This window comes from Nelumbo nucifera, chromosome 2 (assembly GCF_055504915.1).
Source record: "Nelumbo nucifera cultivar China Antique chromosome 2, China Antique-T2T, whole genome shotgun sequence".
Lineage (NCBI taxonomy): Eukaryota > Viridiplantae > Streptophyta > Magnoliopsida > Proteales > Nelumbonaceae > Nelumbo > Nelumbo nucifera.
The window spans coordinates 6,778,815-6,803,649 of NC_142650.1; the positions used below are offsets into that span (position 1 = coordinate 6,778,815).

At 37.4% G+C, this 24,835-nt stretch overlaps 1 protein-coding gene and 2 long non-coding RNA genes across 3 annotated transcripts; 2 read left to right on the forward strand and 1 right to left on the reverse strand.

Annotated features, from left to right (window-relative positions):
- The first annotated feature begins 1,507 nt into the window (after window positions 1-1,507).
- LOC104594769 (zinc finger (C3HC4-type RING finger) family protein) lies at window positions 1,508-18,410 on the forward strand. Its single transcript, XM_010255237.3, has 3 exons — window positions 1,508-2,369; window positions 15,192-15,964; window positions 17,988-18,410. The coding sequence occupies exons 1-3, from the start codon at window positions 1,596-1,598 to the stop codon at window positions 18,172-18,174; spliced, it is 1,734 nt and encodes a 577-aa protein (XP_010253539.1). The 5' UTR covers window positions 1,508-1,595; the 3' UTR covers window positions 18,175-18,410.
- A 2,681-nt stretch (window positions 18,411-21,091) lies between these two features.
- Window positions 21,092-23,262, reverse strand: LOC148801901 (uncharacterized). Its single transcript, XR_016082018.1, has 2 exons — window positions 22,608-23,262; window positions 21,092-21,299 (listed from the first exon to the last, which is right to left on the reverse strand). It is a non-coding gene; the product is annotated as an uncharacterized LOC148801901 (long non-coding RNA).
- Window positions 22,687-23,491, forward strand: LOC104594770 (uncharacterized). Its single transcript, XR_016082019.1, has 2 exons — window positions 22,687-22,825; window positions 23,261-23,491. It is a non-coding gene; the product is annotated as an uncharacterized LOC104594770 (long non-coding RNA).
- The last annotated feature ends 1,344 nt before the right edge of the window (window positions 23,492-24,835 follow it).

Genomic DNA, 24,835 nt, shown 5'->3' on the forward strand with positions numbered 1-24,835 from the left:
CTATTTTCTCCAACTAAAACATCACTAGCAGAGGTACTACTACTTATCGGATAGGCAACGCATCAAGGTGCTGGTTGGGGCCCGTCCTTGGTGAAGCATTGGAATGATGAATTATTCTTTGTGCGTTGCGTTGGAGGTTCACCTCTTCCAGTTGTGCTCCAAATGCCGAGGACAAAGGTGTCGCAGCCTGAGTGGGCCTGGTTCACTGAGGAGGAGAAGGCGACGATAGGCATGACAGAGGAGATCGATGTGAGGCGATACACGTCCTTCTCGATGTTGATCCGCACTGGGTTGATGATAGGCAACTGATGATCCATGTCACCTACGCGGAGGCGCTGGGCTGACGCCACATGTCACCTACGTGGCCATCCTATCTCCTTAGCCACATTAGCACCACATCGCCTCTGCGGCCCTACCTTATCTCCTTGGCCACATCAACACCGCATCATGTGGATAAGCGTGTCTAAGACAGGAGATCATCGTATGGATGGGGACAACTCTGCTAGGGATCAGGTCTTATCCCGAAGACCTTGGTGGTTAACCTCATCCCGACAACCCCGGGAGCCTCATCCGATCAGAATACGGATCTTCAGCTATAAAAATGTATCACCCTTTAAAGGTAAATGATCCAACTTTTGACTCCCATACTATTACTTTGTTCGAACCAGCACCATTCTCTAATTGCTCGGCCTGACCACCCCATTGTTTTCTACTAACTTGAGTGTCGGAGTATCTACCCGAGGATAACTCCTCAGGCCTCTGACTTTTTCTTGGTTTCAGATCTTGGAGTGTGACTTCATTCTTCCACATCAGCTCTACCTAATTGGCAAAGATTATTTGACTGCAACCTCGGTTCTTGCACTACATCGGATCGAGCAATATCACTGCCCAATTTGATGCATTTGAACAATGAATCTTAGCACATCCTAACTTTCATCGAAACTTGAAAGAATTGTGTTCCAATAAACAATATCCGGGCTACTTAAGTTCTTGAATATTTCAAAAGCTTGATCAAATTGTCTAGATTTGCAATACATATTCATCAAAGAATTCGACACAGTGAAACGAATCAAACCCAAATTGAGCCATTTTTGTTGGGTCAAGTTATTTTGTGTCAAACTAAAATAGATTGATGCAGTTATGGTTGAAGTATTGTGAATTTATTTTATCTTTATATTGATACAGTTTCAAAATTAAGAAAACAATACCTGAGAATGAAACCCCTTGTATGGTTTAGTGATTCATCCACTTTTGATGTAGTTGAGGCCTAACAATGAAGAAAAGGGAGAAAGGGTTTATAAATTAGGATTTATACATTAGAAGGGAAAAACGGTCCAAAAACACACGATAAGGGTAATTTTGGTATTATAAAATGTTTAACCGACTAAGTGATTATTTCTGAAAGTTCGGGGTTAAGTGTTGCATTCGAAAGTTTAGGAAGTGTTACTACTCCAACTTACAAGGTACTTATCTATAAATTATAATTTACCCATCTTTAAAAGCACGTCGTATGAAGTCGGTTCACAAAAAAGAGCGCGAGTGCGAGAAAGAGAGAAGAGAAAAGACTTGCGACGAGACGACACAAGCAGGAACCAATGGACGAACATGAATTGGAGTTTCTAGTAACAGAGCAGCGGAAGGAATTAATGGCGTCTAAAAATTTTGACGCGGATTTCGATTTTGCCTTTCGGTTGCAGATGCAGGAGGCCATGGCTGCATCTCTCGCATCACAACCCTCATCGTCTTCAATTCCTGCATCACCTCCCCTAATGGAATCTGATTTGGCTGCATCTCTCGCATCACAACCCTCATCGTCTTCAATTCCTGCATCACCTCCCCTAATGGAATCTGATTTCTCCCTCAACGACGACGATGGCTATCGTTTGAGGAACCTTCACGACTTGGAGCTCCAAAGATTCGAGCAAGAACGAAAGGATCGCGAGCAGTGCGAGGCTGAAATGCGCAGACTCTCAGAAGACCTCAAGCGCCGGGTTCACGACCAGAAGTTTGCTCGAGAGATTCTTATGATTCCTGAAGATGATTGGGAAAAATACGGAAACAATATCGAGAAGCCATTTGGAGAGTGCTGCTCTTCTTCGGTGGTCGACGAGCCTTTCATTCTATATTTCAAGGGTTTGGTTAGTGAGGAGACGATTGGGGGTTCCAAGGTTAAGCTCTCGGGGATTGGAGTGGCTATTTGCGATCCTCGTGACAATTTAATTCTTCGGGTACAAAAGCCTTTAACTGGTGAGGGTCTGAATGTTATGGTCGCAGATGTAAAAGCTTTGAATGAAGGACTCAATGCCGCTCTAACGTTGGATATTAAGAGTATAGTTTTGTACGTTGATTACTATCCACTCTACCAATATGTGAGTTCCCTTCTTTACCATATGTGCGTTTTGGTTAGTTATTTATCGTACTTTCTTTGCAATTCTTGCTTTGATGTTATCAATCTTTACTTGGACATCTGAAGGTTTTGTGCTAAGGTCGTGCATAAATGCATCGATACCACGTTATCTGAATTATTGGGTAACTATATAAGTTTTGATGAATCGTTCTTCCAACTAGTCTGCCTTGGACTCTTTAATAGTCTCTGGTCATGGCTGGATGTACAGAAACACTTTCAGGGTGTCTAGATAAGTTGTTTTCTGGAAGCTGGATCCTTTTTTGTTTAAACTTTAAGGTATATATGTTTTTTTCTCTCTGTATATTCATTTAGGTTTCTAGTTAATTTCCACTTGTTATGTCATTTGGTCAGTAGAGAAATGGAATTGACCCATGGTTTTCAAGGCGTCTAGGCTATTCTGGGTGACACTGGGGTGCTTAGTTGCCTAGTCGCCTAGGCAGGCACCTAGCCGTTAAGAATTTTATAATGGGGTGCTTAGTTGCCTAGTCACCTAGGCAGGCACCTAGCTGTTAAGAAATATTTTTTGATGAATGATAATAAATTTATTAATTCAGAAGCAGATTTAGAGTGAGTTCATACAACATCCCAAGGAGAGGTGTGAGCTGCAGCCCCACCTTGAATCTTACAAGTAAATTAGGAAAGAAAAGCAAGAATCACAACTGATCCCAAAACAATTCTTCCCTATTTACCCCTTGCTTAGCTAACACATCTGACAAAGTATTTGCTGATCTCCCCACCCACTGTACAGTGACCAACATATTCCTTGTCAACCAATTAAATTTCTTCATTTCATTCTTGTAACGCCACATAGCCTCTTCAGGGTTTTTCAACCAACCCACCACCACTTTGGAATCCTCCTCGATTGTTAGGTGTTGTACCCCCAGCTGGTTTGCAAATTGCACCCTTGTACAACAGCTAAAAGTTCTGCCCTGATGGAGTCCCCAATTCCCAAGGGACCTGAGTAGAGCAACAGAATCTCTCCCTTCTCATTTCTCAAAGCACCCCCCATTCCGGATAATCCTGGATTACCCATGCTACTTCCTTCAAAATTCAACTTTAGTGAGCCTTCGGATGGAGGAGACCAGCTTGTAATTGATTTGTCCTTTAGGGATGAACACCTCACTACTACTGACCAATTTCTCCAAAGGTCATTAAAGGAGAATTGATGAAAGATTTCCAAGGTCTTCAGCCAAGGTATTGCCCTATTTAACACGCAGTCTTTCATTGCCTGACTGCTCCTTTCCTTTTCTTGAAAAATTCTAACATTCCTTTCTTCCCAAAGAGTCCAAATCTAACATTCCTTTTCTTGAAAATTTCTATCCATTAAGAATTTTATAATGTAAAGAACTAACTTTTGGATAGTTCCCTAGTTTTATGTTCCATTCAGCATGTATATTAATTGAAAAATAATAATTCTCTTTATTAAGAACATTAAATTTCCTCTAAAAATGTGACAAATCATCACATTTAAAAGATAAAAATCTGACATATATTAATTTCATTATTTTCAAAAATAATAATACTATAATAAGTATTTAATAGAGCAGTTTCATATCAATTAGCAATTAAATAAGGTTATTAACTTTATATGAAAAATATTGAAGATGGAAAAAATAGAGAAAAAACAAGGATGGAATTTCTGTTTTATTTAATTAGAGAGAGAATAGAAAAAAAGAACCCTTTATCCTTCTATTCTTTCCTTCCTCTTTGTTTTTTTTTCTCTCTCCTCAAAACCCTTTGATCTTTTAAATTTCAATAGTAAAACATTCAAACAAAGTATAAATGATTTATAGCATATGATAAAATGTATTAAAACACATATTAGTAAGATACAACAATATAAATGATATTATATAAGGTGTCTGCCTTGTCATTTTTGTCGCCTAGGCAGGTGCTTAATCGTCCAGAAGGACACTTAGTTGTTATGAGTCAAGGCATTTGGGCGAGGCGCTTAGTCACCTAGGCGGAACCTTGACAACTATGAATTGACCTGGATACTATGTGGACCACAACATTCATCTTGGAATAATCTGCACATGCAAGTTCACATTTCCCTATTACAGGGATTTTATATATGAAGTTGAATTAGCCTTATGCTACTTGAACTCTTTGTGTCATGAAATGCAATGTCTTGAACCTTACTGCATTGTTAATTTATTGTTTCTATAAGATTAAAAAGGGACCATTATTTAGTGCAGTGGTAAAACTTTTGGCTGAAAAGTGACAAGCGTGAAAACACAGGTTTGAGTTCGAGAGTGGCCACTTTGTGCAAAAACTGCTAAAAGTCAGGTCTTTATCCGGTCCATTCCTCCCAAGACCCATGGATATCCAGGAACGACATTGTGTATTGATCCTTTACCATTTAGGCATGTATATTACTACAAAATACAACGAAGATGGAAACTCATTCATGCTGAAATCAATTCACCAGTATGTTGAGTCATGAAACAGTCATATCCATTTCTATGTAAAAAAGAAAAAGAAAAAGTCAAAACAACTAATGCAACTAAAATTCACGAATGATTCTTAAAAGGTTTTTATCATTTCATTTGCTCTACGGTCATGCTTGACAGGGCTGATGTTGCATTCCTTCTACTGCCCATATTATTATTTTCTTCCTCTGTGCTTTGCCAATCTGTCCATACTTTCCCAAATCATGTAAAGAAGTTAAACTTCCATAAACTGTTAACAGTATAATGATACAGGTGCTTTCTTCAGGCATAAGTAACTGTGGAGTATTGAGTCTTTTGATGGTTTCATCCTCATTTCTATTTCTCCATTAATTACTAGATTCTACATTTGAAAAGTAACTGGATCAGCTCTTATGCATTACAAGAAATACGATAACTCATTTGTAAGGATTCCCCAGTCATTGTGACTACAACTCTACCAAGCAGATTAGCAAATTCTGGTAAAAATTAAATAATGACAATTAAAACTTGTTTATAATGTCTGCATGAGGGACTGACCTAATCTTCTCAATCTTTACTTGGTGGGGAAGGGTCTCAATTTTTGACAACTCTATCAAATGAATGAAGAAGTTTAAGCCATCATTAGTTAATTTCCACTCCTTTAGAAGAGGACAGCCAGTTCCTCAAGTACGGTCACCTTCTTCCCTAAATTCCTTAAGTTGAATTTATAGAAATGTAGTCCTAGCAACACAAGGAGACCTGGAGTTTGTGTATTCTTTAGAGAGCATCAAAGTAAAGTATTGAGGACATATTCAGGACAACAGGAGATGGAAACCTTATTTGGGACGAACTCATATCTTTATTATTGCAACTTCAGTTTAGCTTCTTTCCAGGCTTTAGCAACTTAGATGGATGCAAAGCGATTGATCAGGACTAAGGCAGTTAAGGTATTTCATACAAGGAGCTAGATATTAGACCAATTGTATGAATGCCTTGTTCCAATGGGTTCAAAGAGCAACAAACCCCTTGTTAGATTCAAAAACTAGAGAAGGTGATAATAGATATTGAGCTCTAACACCCCTAGGTTAAGGGGCTATTATATTTTTGTTTTGGCTCAACATGTTCCTTTGGGGTGGGGGGAGGACTAGTCCTGAGGACCTTTTCAGGAGAGTGCTTTGGCATTTTTTTTTTTAAATTTTTTGTTTATTTACCTGTTCTACTTTATATTTCTTTTTTGGTTTAATATGATTCCTGATCAGTTACTGATAAAAAAGAAATCAAGTGAAATGTCCCTAAACCTCTCAAGTATCATAGCCCAGTGAACCAACCCGATTATTTCCAGATCAATATATGCTGCAATTGTGGGAGATCTGTTGCCAAGATCTTATGCTTCCTCTTCTCCTCGATACCAAAACTAAACATCGCACATTATAGTACAATCCTGTCTTTTTGATCAATTACCTTGCACCAACCAAGGTCAGATGCATGCATGAGAGAAACCTTTTGAAACTTTACACCACTATTGAACCATACAAGTTCAAGTGTTAGAATTTCTCTGAGCAGCCTCCTAACTGTGAAGTTTATTTTTCAGTGGTACTAGAGGTTTGGATAACACCATTAGGTTTTGGGAGGATGATTGGTTGGGAGTTGGGAAACTCAGTGAGATATGTCCAAGACTTTATAATCTAAGTGAAAAGAAAATTGTTATAGCACAATGTTATGAAGTTAGGCAGGGCCTGGTGGCTTGGGCTCCAAAGCTCAGGAGACCTTTGCTGGATAGCAGGTGGAAGAATGCATACAGTTGCTGTCCAGATTACAAGAAGCAAAGATCAATGTTGAAATGCCCTATGAGAGATGGTGGAAAGAGTGCAGAAATGGAAGATTTACAGTGAAATCTTTCTACAAAATTCTTCTGAGAAATTGGACCGAAAGGTCAGAGATTAAAGGTGTTTGAGGAAACCCAGTCCCTCCAAGAGTAGAGGCTTTTGCTTGGCTGGTGTCTTTAGACAGTATCCTGACACAAAATCATATCAAGGGGAGAGGTATTCATCTAGTGAGTAGGTTTGCTCTCTATGAGTTGAAAGAAGATGATGCGCTTCACCTTTTCTATGGCTGCACGTTTTCTCTCTTTGTTTGGGGCTTTTTCTTCTGTCTCTTTGACAAAGACATTGGTCACCGAGTTCACCAAGTGAAATCTTTGCATACTGGCCTAACTTACAAAGTTACAAGGAAGCAAAAATGCTTTTTCTTTTTGGGAGCTGTCTTCCTTTTGCAGTCTGCTGGGAAATATGGAAAGAGAAGAATTAAAGGATTTTTGAAGGAAAAGCATGTAGGAGGATGTAGAATTGTGTGTGGATTGGCTCAAGGTAATGGATTGGATTCTGTTTTTACCAGAATGCAGAGAAGATTCAAGAGGCTCCTTTGAGGCAGACTTTTGGGAAACAATTGGATGGGGCAGGGTCTCAGAGTAGCTTGTTTTGTTTTGATGTAAAAGTGAAGTAATCTGTCTTTACTATGTTGGTGATTTCTCACCACCTTTTATTTTTTTTCTTTTTCTTATATTGCAATCTGTTTACTCTCTTGCTTTCCTTTCTCTCTTAAATAAAATTTTATTTTTTATTTACTACCAAGAAAATAAAAAGAATTTGGCCTCTAAAACTAACATGAAGGGCCTTAAGGAAGGAAATACTAGATGTTTGGCCATTAATATAAACAAGCCAGACATAAAAGTACATTGGTTTAAGTGGACCTTCTTTAGAAATTAATTAATGCCAGAGCTTCAGCGTAATTGTGGTTTGTCAAACCCTTACTAAAGTGGAAGAGGTTGTATTGGTAGAGGTGCAACTTGGGCTGGGCTAGACCAAATGCAACCCAAAGAAGTTGGATTGGGTTAGGGTTATGATTTAAAAATATGAACCTGATTACTCAAAAAAGAAAAGAACCCAATTTAACTCTAGGTTGGGTTAGGGTTGAGGCCTCAAGCAACCTGACCCAATTCTAACCTGGCATGCGTATTTATATGTGCATTTTTAAAAATTGTATTTATTGTATATGTTTAGTATGTCTTATGTGCACACCAATATTTTAAGTACAAATGCTGTTTTTTTTTTGGTGTAACATTAATACTCCTAAAGCAAAAAGGAAGTGAAGAAATTGTACCAGCCCAAGCTCAACTCAACCCACCCCCTATTTGGTAATGCTATCCATTCGTTCATCCTAATAAAATATTTTCTTAAAAGCAATTAAAACTATAAAATCATTATTTTTTGTGTGAAAAACTAAGCATTTAAGACCCTAACATGGACTTGTTTGGGCTTGCCTCGAGGGGTGTGGCACAAAGGTGGCTTGTAGAATTAGGAATGTAATATGTCACATACTCACATTAGCTACTTGATGTAATTGAGCAAAAAAGAGATTGTGGGTTTTATATGCTTGAAAATGTTTTATATGTTTGATTTCATTTTTAAATTCTCCTTTGAATATGCTTACATATTATGTTTATGTATTTTAATTTTAGATAATAGGATTTTTAAAACATTTATTTTAAAACTTAAGTTTATAATTTTATTAATATTATGTTTTATAATTTTTTATTTTTTTTTTAATTGTGCGCCTTGCGCCTTGTGCCTCAAGCACAAAGTGGCCCTTGTGCCTTTTTTGCGCCTTTCGCTTTTAAAACACTGCTGCTATATGATTGTGTTCCCTAGGAATCCAAACTAATTTTACATTTAGGAAGTCCAAAGAGTCCTTGGCCTCTGCTAAATAATGACTCAATCTCCAAGGTCCTCCCTCTTTGTCTCTTAACCATTTTATAGTATTTGCTGAATCACCTGCAATGGTTATATTTTGGATTCCCAAACTTTTTATTATTCTGATTCCTGTGAGAGTAGCCATTACTTCAGCCTTTGTGGAATCTGCCAAACCAATTGTACTGCTAAAAGTCCAGCAAATGTTGTCCCTTTCATCCCTTATTGTTCCTCTGATACCAGCTAATCCAGGGTTACCTAAAGCACTTCCACCGAAGTTAAGGATCATCACTTCTTCACTGATGGGTTCAGGATATCTCGAGGATGATTGATGGAGATGAGGGAGAAATAGAAAGGGATAAGCATCTCTATTGAGATCATTGACTGAGACTCCTTTGAATAGATCTGAGTTCACCGTCCAGAGGTTGCAAGTATAAGAAATGTCTGAAATTAGCTCCTCCAAGGGCCTGAATTTGTTGTCAAAGAGCTGTTTGTTTCTTTTATCCCAAACTCCCCACAACACTGCATGTAACACTGATTGCCAATAAAATTTACCCCTTTTACTTAAACCTGTTCCTTGCCATTGATGTAGAAAGTCCATAACATATTTTGGTATAGCTCAACTGTAACCTGCCATTTTCAGGAAATGGAACCAAATCTTTTGGGTGAATTTGCATTGAAGGAAAATGTGATCTGCTGATTCACCTTCACTGAAGCATAAAAAACAAACGTGAGGAAAGATGGACAGTCTTCCCAAAAACATTTTTTTGCAAGAGCTCACAAGTGTTTAATTTCTGGAGATAAGCTTCCCAGACAAAGAAACAAACTCTTGAGGGGATGTGGCTACACCAGATCTTCTTAAAAGGAAATGAGGGATGCTGATCATCAATAATCAAAACCTTGAACATAGACTTGGAAGAGAATTCGCCAGTGGGGTGCAGGGTCCAGATTTGGGTGTTAGAATTGGAGGGGGAGATGTAGGCTTCTTTAAGGGTCTGAATTAAGTCTATTAATTCAGAAATTTCCAAATCCCTTAGGGGTCTTCTAAGTCGAAGGTTTAGGGTGTTCTCAACAGTTTGGTCAGGAAGGCAGGAAGAAATAGTGGCTTCTTGGTCAAGGGTAAGGTTAAAAAGTCTAGGGAAGGAGGCTGCATGGGTAGATTCCCCCCCACCAAAGGTCTTTCCAGAATTTTATTGTAGAGCCATTTCCCACTTTATATCTTATAAAAGTAAAGAAAGAAGTATGGGTGGAGATGATACCTTTGCATGGATTTGTGGACTTTATCCTGTTCAAATGGAGATTGCTATCCCACCCGTTTACATTTGATCCATATTTGCTTGAGATGACAGCTGTCCAAAGAGCATTGGGTTCTTTAGGGAACCTCCACAACCATTTACCTAAGAGCTCTTTTAAGTGCCCAATTCCCAAACCACCTTCCTCTTTAGGCTTGCAAACTTGTTTCCAACTGACTAAGTGACTTCTCTTTTCCCCACCTCCTTCCCAAAGAAAGTTCCTTTGAAGCTTCTCAATCTGATTTCTGATTTTGGTTGGAATATGGAAGATTGAAAGGAAGTAGACTAACATATTTGCTAAGGAGGCCTTCAAGAGAGTAGCCTTCCCCCTTTTGAGAGATAACACTTCTTCCAAGATGAAAGTTTCTTCTCACATTTTTCCACCACTGGTCTCCAGAAATTGAGAGATTTTGGATTCCCCCCAAGAGGCATCCCTAAATATGAGATGGGGAGACTCTCCTCTTTACACCCCAACAAAGGTTTGAAGCTCTCCAGAAGTTCCACTTCCACTAAGTTAAGAGCTACTATAGAACTTTTGCAAAAGTTAACCCTCAAACTAGTGATAAGTTTGAAACATTCAATTATCCTTTTAGTGTTTGTGATGTTGGTTATGGAGGCATCCAAGAACAAAATTATGTCATCAGCTAACTGTAAGTGTGAAATGTGAATCTTGTCCCTTCCCAGTTCGAATCCTTTCACCAAGTTAAGGAGCATAGCCTTATTGAAGAGGTAGTTAAAGATGTCCATTACTAAAGTGAATAGAAAGGGGGAGAGCGGGCAACCTTGTCTGAGACCCCTACTAGCCTTAAAGTAGCATTTCGCTTCACCATTTATCAATGCCGAAAACCATGAAGAACCAATACAACCCTTAATCCACCTGATCCATCTGCTACCAAAACCTCTCATCTTTAAGCAATCTAAAATACAGTCCCAATCCACTTTATCATATGCCTTTTCCAGATCTAATTTCACTAGGACCCCCGGGTACCCAAAGGATTTTCTGTCTTCCACACACTCGTTTGCAATTAGAATGCTGTCCACAATCTGTCTCCCTTTTACAAAGGCAAACTGGTTTGGGAAAATTAGATCTTCAAGGACTTCTTTAAGTCTTTTAGCGAAGACTTTAGCCAAAATTTTGTAGATGCTCCCTATCAAACTTATTGGTCTAAAGTCTTTAGCCTCCAAGACTCCCCCTTTCTTTGGGATGAGACAGAGAAAGGTTGAGTTTAGGCCTTTGTTAACAATGGCAGAAGAGTGAAAGTCCTTGAAAAAATCCATGAGATTTGACTTTACTATTTCCCAACACTGCTGGAAGAAAGAGATGGGAAAACCATCCGGTCCTGGAGCCCTGGAGCCCTATTTCCATCCATGTTGAAGACAGCCTTTTTAACTTCTTCCTCTTCAAAGCTTCTTTCCAACCAAACCCTCTTTTCAGCTGATAAAGTTGTGCCTTCCCATCTGCTCAATGTAAACTGGTTATTACTATCCTTGAAGTAAAGGTTTTTGAAGAAGGAAAGGAAGGCTTCCTTAATTTCCTTAGGATTCTCTTCTTCCCTCTGGTTCAATTTCAGCTTGGAGATGAAGTTTTTCCTACTCCTTCCCGAGGCATAAGTGTGAAAAAATTTGGAATTATTGTCTCCTTCTTCCAGCCATTTCACTCTTGATCTTTGTCTCCAGTAAATTTCTTCTCTTCTGATCAGTTGTTCCCAATCCTTTCTCAAATCTGCTCTTCTACTTCTGTTTAAAGCATCAAGGGTCCCATTTTGTTCTTTGCTATCCAACTCCTCTAACTCCGTAAGAACTTTTTTCTTCTCTTCTTCATCAGCTTTAAATTCCTCTCTCCCCCAAGCTTTCAGGTTTCTCTTTAGAGCTCTTAATTTCTGTAGAAGCCTGAAACCAACCCAACCCTCTACTTTGCAATCTTCCCACCATTCTGCAACCTTTTTATTGAAATCTTTGTGAGATAACCAGAATTTTTCCAGTCTAAAAGGAGTCTTTCTTTTAATAATTCTTTCAGTGTTCAGCAAAATAGGCCAGTGATCTGAAGTACATCTTGGGCGAAATTCTTATCAAAGGTTGGGGAATCTTTCCAGCCAATCTTGAGAAAGCAGAAATCTATCAAGTCTGCAACTTATGACATTTTCTTGCATATTTGACCAGGTGAAGAGTCCATTAGTAAGAGGGAGGTCGCACAAGTTATGTCTGGAAATAAATTTTGAGAAGTTCCTCATACTTCTTGTTGGGGCTCTACCATTGGAATGTTCCAGATTGAATCTTGTGACGTTAAAGTCACCAGCTAAGCACCACGAGATATCCTCCTCATGCAGGGAATCCAATTCTTCCCAAAATCTCTCTCTCTCTCAGAGGGAGAGTTGGGGCCATGCACTCTGGTAAGAATCCAGCTGAACCCATCTTTAATGTTTGTGAACAAAACTGAGACTGAGAATTCACCTTTGTCAATCTCCAAACCTGAGATTTCGTCTTCCTTCCAAGCTAGGATGATTCCACCACCGGATCCCACTACTGGAACAACAATCCATTTTCTACCCCTTATTCCCCAAAGGCTTTCATAAGTTTCTTGTCAATAACTTCCTTTTTAGATTCTTGAAGAATAATTGTGTCTGGGTTTACTCTTTTCAAAGTTTCTTTCACTAAGCTTCTTTTAACAATTGACCCAATACCACCTTTACACAATGTTTTAACAATCAACCTAGAGGCCAAACCATTTTTGCCTCCAGGTCGCAAGTCACTGGTTTGAACGTTTGGGTCGCATGGATCAGATTGTGCCACATCATCATTCTTTCTCTCTCTCTCTCTCTCTATATATATATATATATATTTAAGTACATATATAGTTATACATATATATGTATGTATGTGTGTGTAAACACATTTTATCAATAAATAACGTATAATTACATGTAATATATGTATTATTTTATATTTAACTTATATTTTTAATTTTTTATTTGTAAAAATATTAAAAATTACAATTCGAGGCAAAAAAAGTTTTTTTTCACAAAAATAGTGGCGCAAGGTGCCTATGACTTCTTGGGACTTAGAGGTCTCGAAAAGTTACCCAAAATAAAAAATCACCCCAATTGGACATCAGAGCGCAAAGTTATGGCCTTCGGATAGTGTGCAACCCGTGACCTAACATCGAGTCTAATTGGTCAATGGTCCAATTGCCTAGGTCAAATGGTTTTTGACCAATTCCTGGGTTTTAGTAGAATTGGACCCATAATCATGGTCGGGCCGTCGGGTGATGGTTTGAACGGTTCAATTGGCCAGGTCAATGACGGGTTGAAAACATTATCTTTAGGTTGAGTTGGTTTGGGTTAGGGTGAGGGAATTCTAGATTGGGTGGATTGGGCTTGTAATACTTTGGATTGGACTATGCATTGCCTCAACTTGGTCTAACTTGGTCCAACTTGTGCCCCTATATATTGGCATTTTTTGGGCCCATTGGGTCATGGCTTCGAGGCTTCATGATAATGGCATTCATTGGTTTGGAGGAGATAGGTGGAAGGAGACTCATTAAGTGGTTACCAGTTGATTCAAAGATGGTATGGATGGACGCTGGATTTTCCATCATTGTATTAGAGAAACTAGAACCTTGAAATGTTCAGATGGATTTAGTGGTTAGCCAACACCTTGGTTGACAACTTGGCATGGAAGAAAGTCAGGATATATGAGATGTATTGGGGGTTTGCCTCCTTGGATAGTTTCTTACTTATGTAATGTTCGGCACAAGGATCGATATATTGCAATGTATTGGGGTGTATCGGCCGATATGCATCGTATTGGTGACCCTCCGATATGCCCTTACACTTAGTGTTTCAGGGTCCCACCTATTTCAGGGGGTAGATGGTCCTTAAACTAACCCCCTGAACCAGTTTGAAAGAAGAAAAAAAAACTAAAAAAATAAGGCAGTCTTGTACAGGCCGATATGCCCCATCTGGCATATCGGCCTGTATTGATATTTTCAACCTTGGTTTGGCATGATCATGCACCACAATGGATAGTGGTTGCCTTCACCATGGAGAGGTTGTTTGGGTCAATTTTCCTACTTTGAGAATGGATTTGACCATTTGCATTACCCTTTACCTTTTAATTTTTGGATAATTTATCCTTTATCTTTTATTAACAATATCTCTTCAATCTGGTTATTTGTGATTTAAAAACCATCACTTTATTAAGTAAATACATAATACTATTATGTAATAGACTTGGTGCAATTACTGCATGCATGTAAACATTGTTTGGCACTTTAGTTCCCCCTTTTAAATGCACCATTTTCATCAATATATTGATGTTAGCTGGTATATTATGTTTTCCATGCCATGATGACAAAACATGTAAAGGCTGTAGATACAAAATTTATGTTGGAAATGAAGTATCCGATCCAGATAAAATGTATATCTGCATTTAAGTATGTGAAACTCAATAAATGAAACATATACTACATTGAAACAAGGAAAGAAACTCTAATCTGTCAGTGGCCTTTACAAAAGGATGTACGTGTTAAAAACTATTTTTTTGGGTAAAATATGTGTTCAAACCTAGATTTCTTGTTTATCTTTGATGTTTAGATCATTTTAGTTGTATCTGATAAGTCAAATGTGTACAAAGTCAAAATAGTTCCTTTTTATTCCAAGGCTGTACCCCCTTCTCTGTAAAAATATCACAAGGCCTTAATTACCATATGTATATTTTGGTGTTTTAAGGGTTTTTTTAGAGGTATGAATTCTATGCTATCTCATATTAAACACTTACTGAACTTTGATGCATGGAAAATTTTTAATTTAAACCTCGATTTCCATAACAATTATATATGTGTTTGTGTAGGAATGGCAACGGGGCAGGTTCGAGGTGGGGATCATATTCCCCGTCCCCGACCCCAATTTTGGAATAAATACCCATCTCTAGTCCTGATTCCCATTAGGGATAAAAATTGTCCTCCAGCTCTGATCCCCGATAGGGACAAATTCCCCATGGGGACCTGAATCCCTGAAATTTTTTAGTTAACAATATTTTTTGAAAAATAAATTTACGTAAAATAAATAAAAAATTTTAAAATATAAATAATATTTAAATATATTTTGATAAATGAATAATATCATATATAATATATTTAATATATATAATCGGGGACCGGGGGGGGGGGTTGGGACCTCATTCCCCATCCCCGACCCCAACCCCGGTTGGGGATCCCCATTAATCCTCATCCAATTGCCATCCCTATGTTTGTATGTTGACTTAAGAAAATTTCTTTGTAGTTTAAACTACATCAAGTATGGATAGTTTGCATTATTGACTGTATTTCCTGATGCAGATTATGGGGAGATGGCGAATTAAGCAGCGCAAGGTTGCTACATTATTCAATCAGGTGTTTTTGCTACAAAGGAAATTTCAGGGCTTCCGTCCAGTCTATGTGGCACGAAATGATGTTAAATTTGCTTTTAAATTGGCAAGGGATGCTATAGATTCTCAAATAAGAAGGTCTATAGAATCTAGCCGTGGCAAGAATTTGAATGAGACTTGCACCATATGTTTGGAAGACACTGCTATTGGCCAAATGTTTGCTGTTGATGGTTGCGTGCATCACTACTGCTTTACATGTATGAAGCAGCATGTGGAAGTCAAGTTGCTTCATGGATTGATACCTGGATGCCCTCATGAAGGCTGCAATTCCAAGCTGAATGTAGATAGTTGTAAAAAATTCTTGACACCTAAATTGCTTGAGATAATGAGTCAACGTATTTTGGAGGCTTCAATTCCTGTAAATGAGAAGATTTATTGCCCTTACCCTAGGTGTTCTGCATTGATGTCAAAAACTGAGGTTTTAGGTTATTCTAATAATGTATTTATTGGTGCTGATCGATCTGGAGCCAGGATGTGTACAAAATGTCATGGCCTTTTTTGCATCAATTGCAAAGTCCCATGGCATAGTAACATGACATGCAATGAATATAAAAGGTTAAATCCTTATCCCCATGGAGCAGATGCGGAGCTGAAATCTCTTGCTACACAAAAACTCTGGCGCCAATGTGTTAAGTGCAATCATATGATTGAGCTGGCTGAAGGTTGCTTCCACATGACTTGCAGGTACTGTTTTTCTAATTATCCCAAATTTGACCAGTTTTGTGAACTTCAAAAGAAAAATGTTCTTGATGCTTAATTACCATTGAGACGTTGTGCAATTAGTGTCTCAAAAGTGAGAAGCGCAAGGGTTCCTAAAGCCCGAGGAACAAAGCATACACCTGAAAAAAGTGAGGCACCATCTCTAGAAAATAAAAGAAAATTAATATATAATAAATATCCAAATCTATGTCTATGTTCTCATAAAATGAAATCCTGTTAGCTCAATTGGTTAGAGTAATATTTTTTTTTGATCAATATTGGTTAGAGTGTAATATTAACACAGGTTGTATTTAAACACTAGCTCAGTCCTGTTAGCTCATGTAGCCTTGCAGGTTCAAGTCTACATGGGCTAAACTATTTAAAACTAAAAATAATAGTAATGGACAATCTATACAATAGTAAATTGCCTATTCGAACATCAAAATATAGGCTCATTCATCAAAAACATAGCAACAAGACAGGTGAGGTGCACCACACAAAATGAGTACTTGATAACGGGATCCATGTATTTAAACAGATTGAACTAGTATGGTATTGACTGGTTGGGCTTACAAAGATTTTGTTCTTTTATTTATTTATTTTAATTTTTTGAATGGGTATGGGCCTCCAACCTTAAGCTTTGGCTGGTAGGTGGCCTGATTGGATTCTCTGGCATGACACATAAACTGTATTGAGTCAAAGGCTTGCCATTTTTTTGTGCAGTCTGCTTTCATGGGCATTACTTCATACCAATCACATATGCATGTCCAGCAATTTATCTACAACCATCTAGCTCAAAATTACTCATCAAACTTGGAAAGCTATATATGCTTAAAGCTGAGATGTTGGTGCAGAAGTTTGCTTAAACACAAACCCTTGTTCCCCCTCCAAAAAAAAACAAAAACAAGAACAAAAATTCTACCGATGAACTGTTTAGACATGGTGTAGTTAGAAATTTTAGTTTCCCTTTAAAGTCAAAAGATTGCTGATATTGAATTTTCCATGCCAGTCCTAATTTCAATGACCTGTAGACTTTTCCTTTTATGCCTTAAGAGTTTTACTTAATGTTAGTCTTCCTCTATAAGAATGACAGAAACTTCTATTTTGTATTTAGATGGAATATATGGAAGTGTTTTTCCCTTTGTCAGGTGTCAAGCCAGATAAATATACAATTTCTAGAATTTCAGGAAAGTGAAATCCATGCATAATTGTCAAAGAGTGGAGTGCCTAGTGACTTAGGTGATAAGAGTATGGCAAAGAGAAAGCTAAGTTCTAGGTTAATTTCCTAGTTTGTTCTTTACTACATAACACAGAATTTCATCTCAATACACGGAAATCATCATATCTAAAAGAAAATAGCATATTAAATCTATTAATTTCAACATTTCAAATATAATATTATAATGTAATTAGCTTTTAATAGAAGAATTGCATGTCAAAAATATTATTGTTAATAAGGCTATCATTTTATACTAATAAAAGATTTAAGAGAAGTAACAAAAGGGAAAAACAATAACAAGTGTGGGGCCTCTGTTCTATTTAACATGTTGAGAGAGTAATTGTGGGAAAAAGAAAAGAAAAATGGGAAAAGGAAAGAAGAAAAAGAAACCTCTATCTGTTTTGCTTTCTTCTCTATTCTCATTATGCTACCATATTTATTACAATGAAGAGCTTTACCTTGTGACTTTTGTCACCTAGATGGGCACTCTTTGTATACAAGTCGGGTGTCTGATGACATTTTAACAACTATAAATCAAAATCATTGTTATTTGGAAGATTTGCTAACTTGGTTGTGCTTTAATGGTCGCAATGAGCTGATTAGTAGTTCTCTATAAATAGTTTTCCTAAATGTAGAATTAACAAATGGCTGCAAATCACTGCTATATCACTACTATTCTGTCCTTGTTTGTCAGATTGGTAAGTATTTTAGCATTAAAGTGGGAGGACATCAACTCGACTCAAAGTTGAAGGCCATGAGCAGGCAAATAACGAGTTACTGTTTTTGCAGGTGCGGTTATGAGTTCTGTTATACTTGTGGAGCTGAATGGAAAAACAAGAAAGCAACCTGTAGTTGTCCACTCTGGGATGAGGTTTACATTATGTATGAAGGTAACCGGGAAGACTCTGATGAAGATGAAGATTTCTATGATTCTGATGAGTATGAAGATGAACCCCAGTATCGCTATTGGAGGTGAAACTGACAATCATGGCAGAGAAGTACTTGAGTCAGGATTTTGTCTTCCTTTTTTTTGGTTCATCGAAAAAAAAAAAAGAAACAGAGACTGATGGATATTTGGATTAGGTATACTTTTATTTTTGTACACATCTTTTATCTTTAAAACATCTTACAGTTTCGCCATACACTGATACAAGTAGACTCTCTTAAGTTCTTGCTATTACCATCCAAGTGTGATCCACACCCACTTGGTCACATTTTGCATTCCTTTGATATCGTCTGTGAGATAAGGCATATTGGCAAGGTTCAATTCAAAGTATCGATACTGGCCGATATGCTGGTAGGGCGTATCGGCCTTTTTTTAAACTTTCACTTTTTTTTTTTGGTTCAGAGGGGCCAGTTTAAGTCCTGGCTACCCTCTGAACCAGGCCCTGACCCGATACAATTCCTAAAGGAGCGTATCGGGAAGGGCCCGATACGTAACAATTTTTTTAACCTTGTATTATTGGCCCTCTCGTTGAGTATGCTTATTACAAGGACAACGAGAGAGGAAATCTCTTTCACTTTTGACAGCCACGTGTTTGTGCTGGAATTCAAATGTTTGCTAACAGGTTGCTTACGAATTACGATTAGTCTTTCGGCTTTCAGGGTAAGGTCCAATGCAGGATGACACACTTTTCATCAATTTTTTGCCTAAAGCGACAAATAGGGTCGGAAAATATATGAAATAACTTATGGTTGGTTGAGTCCGGATCTCTTGCCCACAATAACTCTGCCCATATTTAGATGTGGGCAGGAGATCCGGAGTCTGGTTGGTGGTCTGGATAGGAAGTCAAGACGAGAATCGGTTTCCTAACTGTATAATAAAAATAAGGGCCGATTATGAGTTATCTGTTGAAAATGTCAAAACTCAAAATTATCATTCAAAAAAAGATACTGTTCATTGTTTTCTATTTTGATTTTTGAGACTGAATCCGTTGAGGTGTTTGAGATTTTAAACTAATGAAGTCATTATCTTCTATCTTTAGATGTGAAACATATTCTTATCTAGTTATTTCTTTGCTTTTAGTTATTGTTTCCCTCTATCATATTTCACATTTTCTCTCTCTTTTTTTTAAGATAACTGGTTCAATCTCAAGGTAGAAGACAATGAACAGTGTATTCTTTTGAAGGGTAGTTTTGACATTTTCAACAGATAACTGATGGTTGATTAACGATAAGGACCAACTTGACACTTTTTGAAAACTAATAAACATGCTTGACACTTTTTGAAAATTAGTAAACATGTACATGCATTTGCACGTGATAATATCTCTAAGACAAAACTATTTATAATTCATGGGCAGTTTTTGAATAGTTATAAGTGGACAGTTTCTAAAGTGAGAGTAAATGATTTATATACCCTCTTTATGCCCGTTGTATGCTTAGACAAAGGGAATAGAAAGCATCCAACAAAAATTCCAAAAAGAATAGGCATTCACTCTTTTATAGGTAGTATAAATATAGATTTAGGTAAGTTCGGGTACTAACCTTACACTACTCCCAAAGTTCAGGGTACTAAAGTGAAAATTTCATAAAATGATGATCATCAAATGCAATTTGAAATTTCGTTGGTTGGGCCGACAAAATGCAACCAACGTGGACCATGTGGTAGAGATCGTCACTCTACGAAGAGAGCAGGCAAAGAGGTTTTTTACCTGTTTGAGACGAGTTCGGATCTCCTGCCCACGTCTACCCATAACATATTATCCCCTGTGAATTGGGAACATCTTCCCAGGATGAGATGTTCTCCATGTGTGACTACGATAAATGTGGGCAGAGTTTGTGTGGGCAGGAGATCCGAACTCGTTTAAGACCGTCAACTAGCTGAGTAGATCATGCCTTCACGGAATATCGTCTAACCGCAATTCTTTGGCACCAGCCCACCACAATCATCCATTACCACTTTAATATGATTCACAACACTGTATTTGGTTGCAGAATAATTTTATTTGCATTAAAATAAATGCATGAGAATGCAAATGAAAAATGATGCAAATTCTAATTTAAAAACAGCACCACACATCCATTATGTGTAGTGTTGTTTTTTCTTTATATCTTTTTTTTTTCTACATTCTATGAAAAAACACATTTTCTCAAGTCATATCTCAGCTCAAGAAGGGATATGTTCCCAATGTATGCATGAGTTCAAATTGGAATTGGGATTTTCTCCTCACACCGGCCTTGCACCTCAAATCATCCGGGAAACATCTGGCCATGAATAACAACACATAGGTATGGGAGATATTTCTAAAGTACGGTTGAGATGTGTTGTGAGGTCAGCGTGAGGAGCGCCAGCCTCCTGCGCCCTTTATGTGCCCCACAACACATTCAGATTGGCTTCCCCACTCTGTACACACATGATTGGTGATACAAAAAGATTGGGTCGGATTCAAATTCAGATATATCTGAATGTGATCTGATCAGATCTCACATATAGTGATTTGAATTTGAATCCATCGAGGATGTTAGATATCCGAATATGATCCAATCAAATTGAAATCCTGAAAATTGTAATAAACTATTAAAATTAAAAAACCATAACAAATTATATAAAGAAAAACAGAAATATAAGTTTTTTTTTTCAAACTATTTTCATAATATACATGTCTTTTTATAAGTAAAATGTTTATAAGTATACATATATATTGAATATAATTGGATAGAAGCGAACCAAGTTCGATCTGAATCCTATCATCTGATCTGATCTGAAAATCTAATAGAAAGTTATCTGAATCTGATAAAAAATAGGATCGAATTCTAGATCCGATCCATTTGCACCATCACACCACGATATGCGTTTGGGCGCGCAAGTGGCGAGCCGGCTGGTCCGAGTGCGATGGTCGACCCCTTGTCACCGGGTAGGTTTTTCTTCATGCTTCATGATCAGCGAAACCAATGAGAGTCCGATTGGTACTACCTGAAGAGCGATGAGCGGGGCGGGGAAGAAAATAGCAGATGTTGCTGTTAAAGCATCGAAGGGGATCGATTGGGATGGAATGGCGAAGCTTCTTGTTTCCGAAGAGGCGCGCAAGAAGTTCTCTTCTCTCCATGTGGCCTTCGACGAAGTCAGATCCACCCTCCAAACCAAATTCAGCCAGGCAACTCTCTCTCTCTCTCTCTCTCTTCACTTTTTTTTTTTTGTCATGGATGATATATAATTCTTCATCAGTTTGAGCTTTTCATGAACTTAGGGAGTTATTTTGAAGCTAGGGTTTTTGATTGGTGTATTATGTACCACATTCTTCGGTTCTACGATTAGAGCCTTCATGGACTTAGGTTTCGTTTCGTTGGAAGATATTTGATTGAACCAACAAAATTGCAATAGTCGTTTCTGACACGATCGGAGACTGAGCGTTTTCCTCATCTGCATTAATATAGAACACGTCTTAGCAGGAAATTCTTCCCCTTCAAACACAGACACATCACAATTAAGACGCAATCAAACCAATTCTATAGTCATGAATTTCCCATGTTGCAGTGTGTGTCCTTTCGCATCCTTTGAAAGTTAAACTCGACATTCCAATTTTCCGTGTTTAAAATCATTCTGTTTGATCTAATAAAATTCTTGATCATCAGTGTGTGTATCCACGAAGTTATCCAGGAATTTTTTTTTTTTTTTTTTCTGTGGATAATGCAGTTCATAGAGCTCATATGCCTTAACATGTTATTGAATTCATTAATGTATCCTGTAATAGCAATGTATATTTCCGTGGATTTTTGCCTCTAGCGATATGGGAATTTGCTAGTCTTGCAATGAACATGATAGAAGGGCACAAGGGGACAACTGGTCCTTACATTTCTAACTTTCTTAATTTAAGTTGTTTATACTATGGTCATGCAATTCCTTCTTCCCTGTACTCTTCATTCAGTCTTGCAAATATTAGTAACACCAAGTTGTTTTGTTATAATTCTTGAAGTTATCATTCCTTAAAAAACTATGGCACCTAAAAAATGTTCAGTGTTGCTGATTTCATGATCACAAAATGTAGTATTCGCCTTAGACAGAACTGCAGCTTGCAGGCTTGCAGCCCATTCATCATGATCATCATTTAATCCTTGCCCTGGCTATATGGTGTTGGGGTTGGCTAACATTAATTCCCTTTTGTTCAGCTTTTTTTGCCATTCCCTTTTGTTTAGTTCCATAATCCATTGTTAAATTATGAACACTTAAATCATTTCTTACTACAATCCATGTTCTATTTTGTCTACTCTTAGTTCTTATAGCCCCTTCAATTGCAACAAATTGTTTCTTCTCAGAGATGTTGTAGATGGTTTTCTATACACATGACCAAATCATCTTAGTCTACTTCTCTTATTTTATCATCTTTTGAAACTATTCCCAAATTATTAATAATCTCAATTTCTCAATTCCCATTGACTCGCACCATTTTTTTTACTTTATGCAGGAACTAGAACCCATAGATTTGGAGTACTGCAAAAAAGGAGTTGGTTCAGGCTTGGTGGATATGTATAAAGAGGCTTATCAACAATGTAATATATGGGATACGAGTAGGTCAATGCCCATCCATTCTGATGGTAGAGACGATAGACTTGTCTGTGAGGCGGATCCTAAGGACAGAGACTCGATCAAGTCAGCCTATACCATAGCATACAAAGCAGAATCTCTGGTAATTAATAACCCATTAAATCCACCTTTTGTTCTTGAAAAATCAAATCTCATGTTGAATGAATATCTCGAAGCTGGGAACGCTCTTCAACAAGTTAAGAAGCGGAAAAAATTGGCTCAAGTTAAATGGAAAGCCCCAGATGAAGGAGAAATAAAAATAAATTTCGACGCTTCAAGAAAACAAAATGGGCAGTGTGCCTTTGGGTGCATTGTTAGAAATCACCAGGGGTATATCCTAGAAACCAAATCAGGAAAAATTGAAAAAACTTCAACCCAGATGGCTGAAGCATGGGCAGCAAGGGTGGCCCATGACCTAGCTAAAAAGTATAAGCATGACAAGGTTTGGATCGAGGGTGATTCAAGATTAATAATCGAGTGTCTCCAAATGAAGCTGGAGCCGCCTTGTATGATAAAAAATCTCATTGATGAATGCCAGGTTGCAGCAAGGGAGAAGTGCTTAGACGTTGGATACAAACACATTCTTAGAGAAGCAAATCAAGCTGCAGATTGGCTAGCACATAGAGGCCATACCAGTGTGAAGATTGATCATGTCAATTTACCTTGGGGTTTAAAGTTCATTTGCCTATTTGATTTTTGGGGACGTGCTACCCCCAGATCTGTGTAGCCCCTTTTCCCTTCATCAGAAAAGAATAACATGTTCTTATTACATTTCTTTTCTTTGTTCCTTGTAGCTAGAATTAGGGGTTGATATAGGCTTGAGTCAAGTCAAATATTAGATTATTTGAGTTCGATTTGATAAAAAAGCATAAGGTTTGACTTTGGGTTCAAGTCTGATGCCAATCAGAGCCTGTAAATATTATCTCAAATTTGGCTAACACTCAAAGGCTCATGTGCCAACAATGGGTTGATAAGGTCTCTTATTGGTCATAGTAGAGACTTGGGATCGAATCCTGCCTGCACTTGGGTTGGGTGGGCTACTCCCATTGTATAGCCTTAAAAAAACCTCGTGTTCAAGCTTAACTTGGCTCGTGTTCAAGCCTCAAGGGTGAACCAAACTTCATATAAAAAATTATACATATAAAATTTATTTCTTATTATACATATAAAAATAAACGTTATACATATAAAACTTTATTTTTATTATATATATAGAAAAATAAAAATATGCTCAATTACGTTCATGAGTTCCACGAATTGAGCTTCATACCATTTGACATGGTCTCAATTAGCAATTAATATTTTGAGCTCGATTCAAAGCTTGATTTAGATGTAACTGAATTGAACTTTTCGTAAGCTGAGCTTGGATGGCTTGCGAATAAATTGATTCATGTCCACCCTAAGTAGAAGTTGATAATGTTTGACACCTTTAGTTTTTAAAAAATATTTTAATTTAACAATACCATATGGTGTATTTTATAGTAAATAGGATAAGGATATAAGATATTCATGGACAAAGAAAAAGTGATAGATGCATCATCCAATACACCAGCATAATTTCTAGTCTACAATCTAACTAATATTCCCACCTCATACAGAAAAAAACAAAATCAGACAGAAATGCCCCCGACCGACTATTTAAAACCCCATATATGAGTATTTTAGCACCCTTGAAAAAACAAGGTTCAAAGCTTGGTTTTGAACCGTCATTGATCCGGATAGTCGGACCATTCAGCCCAGAAAATGGTTAGGGTACTGATTTTGTTTCAACCCCAAACCTTTTCTTTTTTGCCAAAAATTGTTGACTTGATCAACAATCCGTTGACATAGGTGATTGAACCATCAAACAACATTTGTTGTTGTTGTTGTTGTTATTATTATTATTAATTTTTTAAATTGTCACAAATTGATCCATTTAGATCGGATGACCAAACCACTGATCAAAGTGGTAGGTCAATTTTTAAACCATTGGTTCAAAGTATTGATATGTATTAGTTTTTAGGGTCACAAAAACAATAGATAGTGATATTTAGGTCCTTTTAATAAATTTAAAATATTCCTTTTGAATTATCAAAATGAAAAACAAAAACAAGCAATAGTATTGATGGATGTA

Coding starts and splice junctions, on each gene's coding strand:
- LOC104594769 (XM_010255237.3), top strand. CDS start 1,596: ATGGACGAACATGAATTGGAGTTTCTAGTAACAGAGCAGCGGAAGGAA. Junction 2,370..15,191: donor ACTATCCACTCTACCAATAT/GTGAGTTCCCTT, acceptor TTCCTGATGCAG/ATTATGGGGAGATGGCGAAT. Junction 15,965..17,987: donor TGCTTCCACATGACTTGCAG/GTACTGTTTTTC, acceptor CTGTTTTTGCAG/GTGCGGTTATGAGTTCTGTT.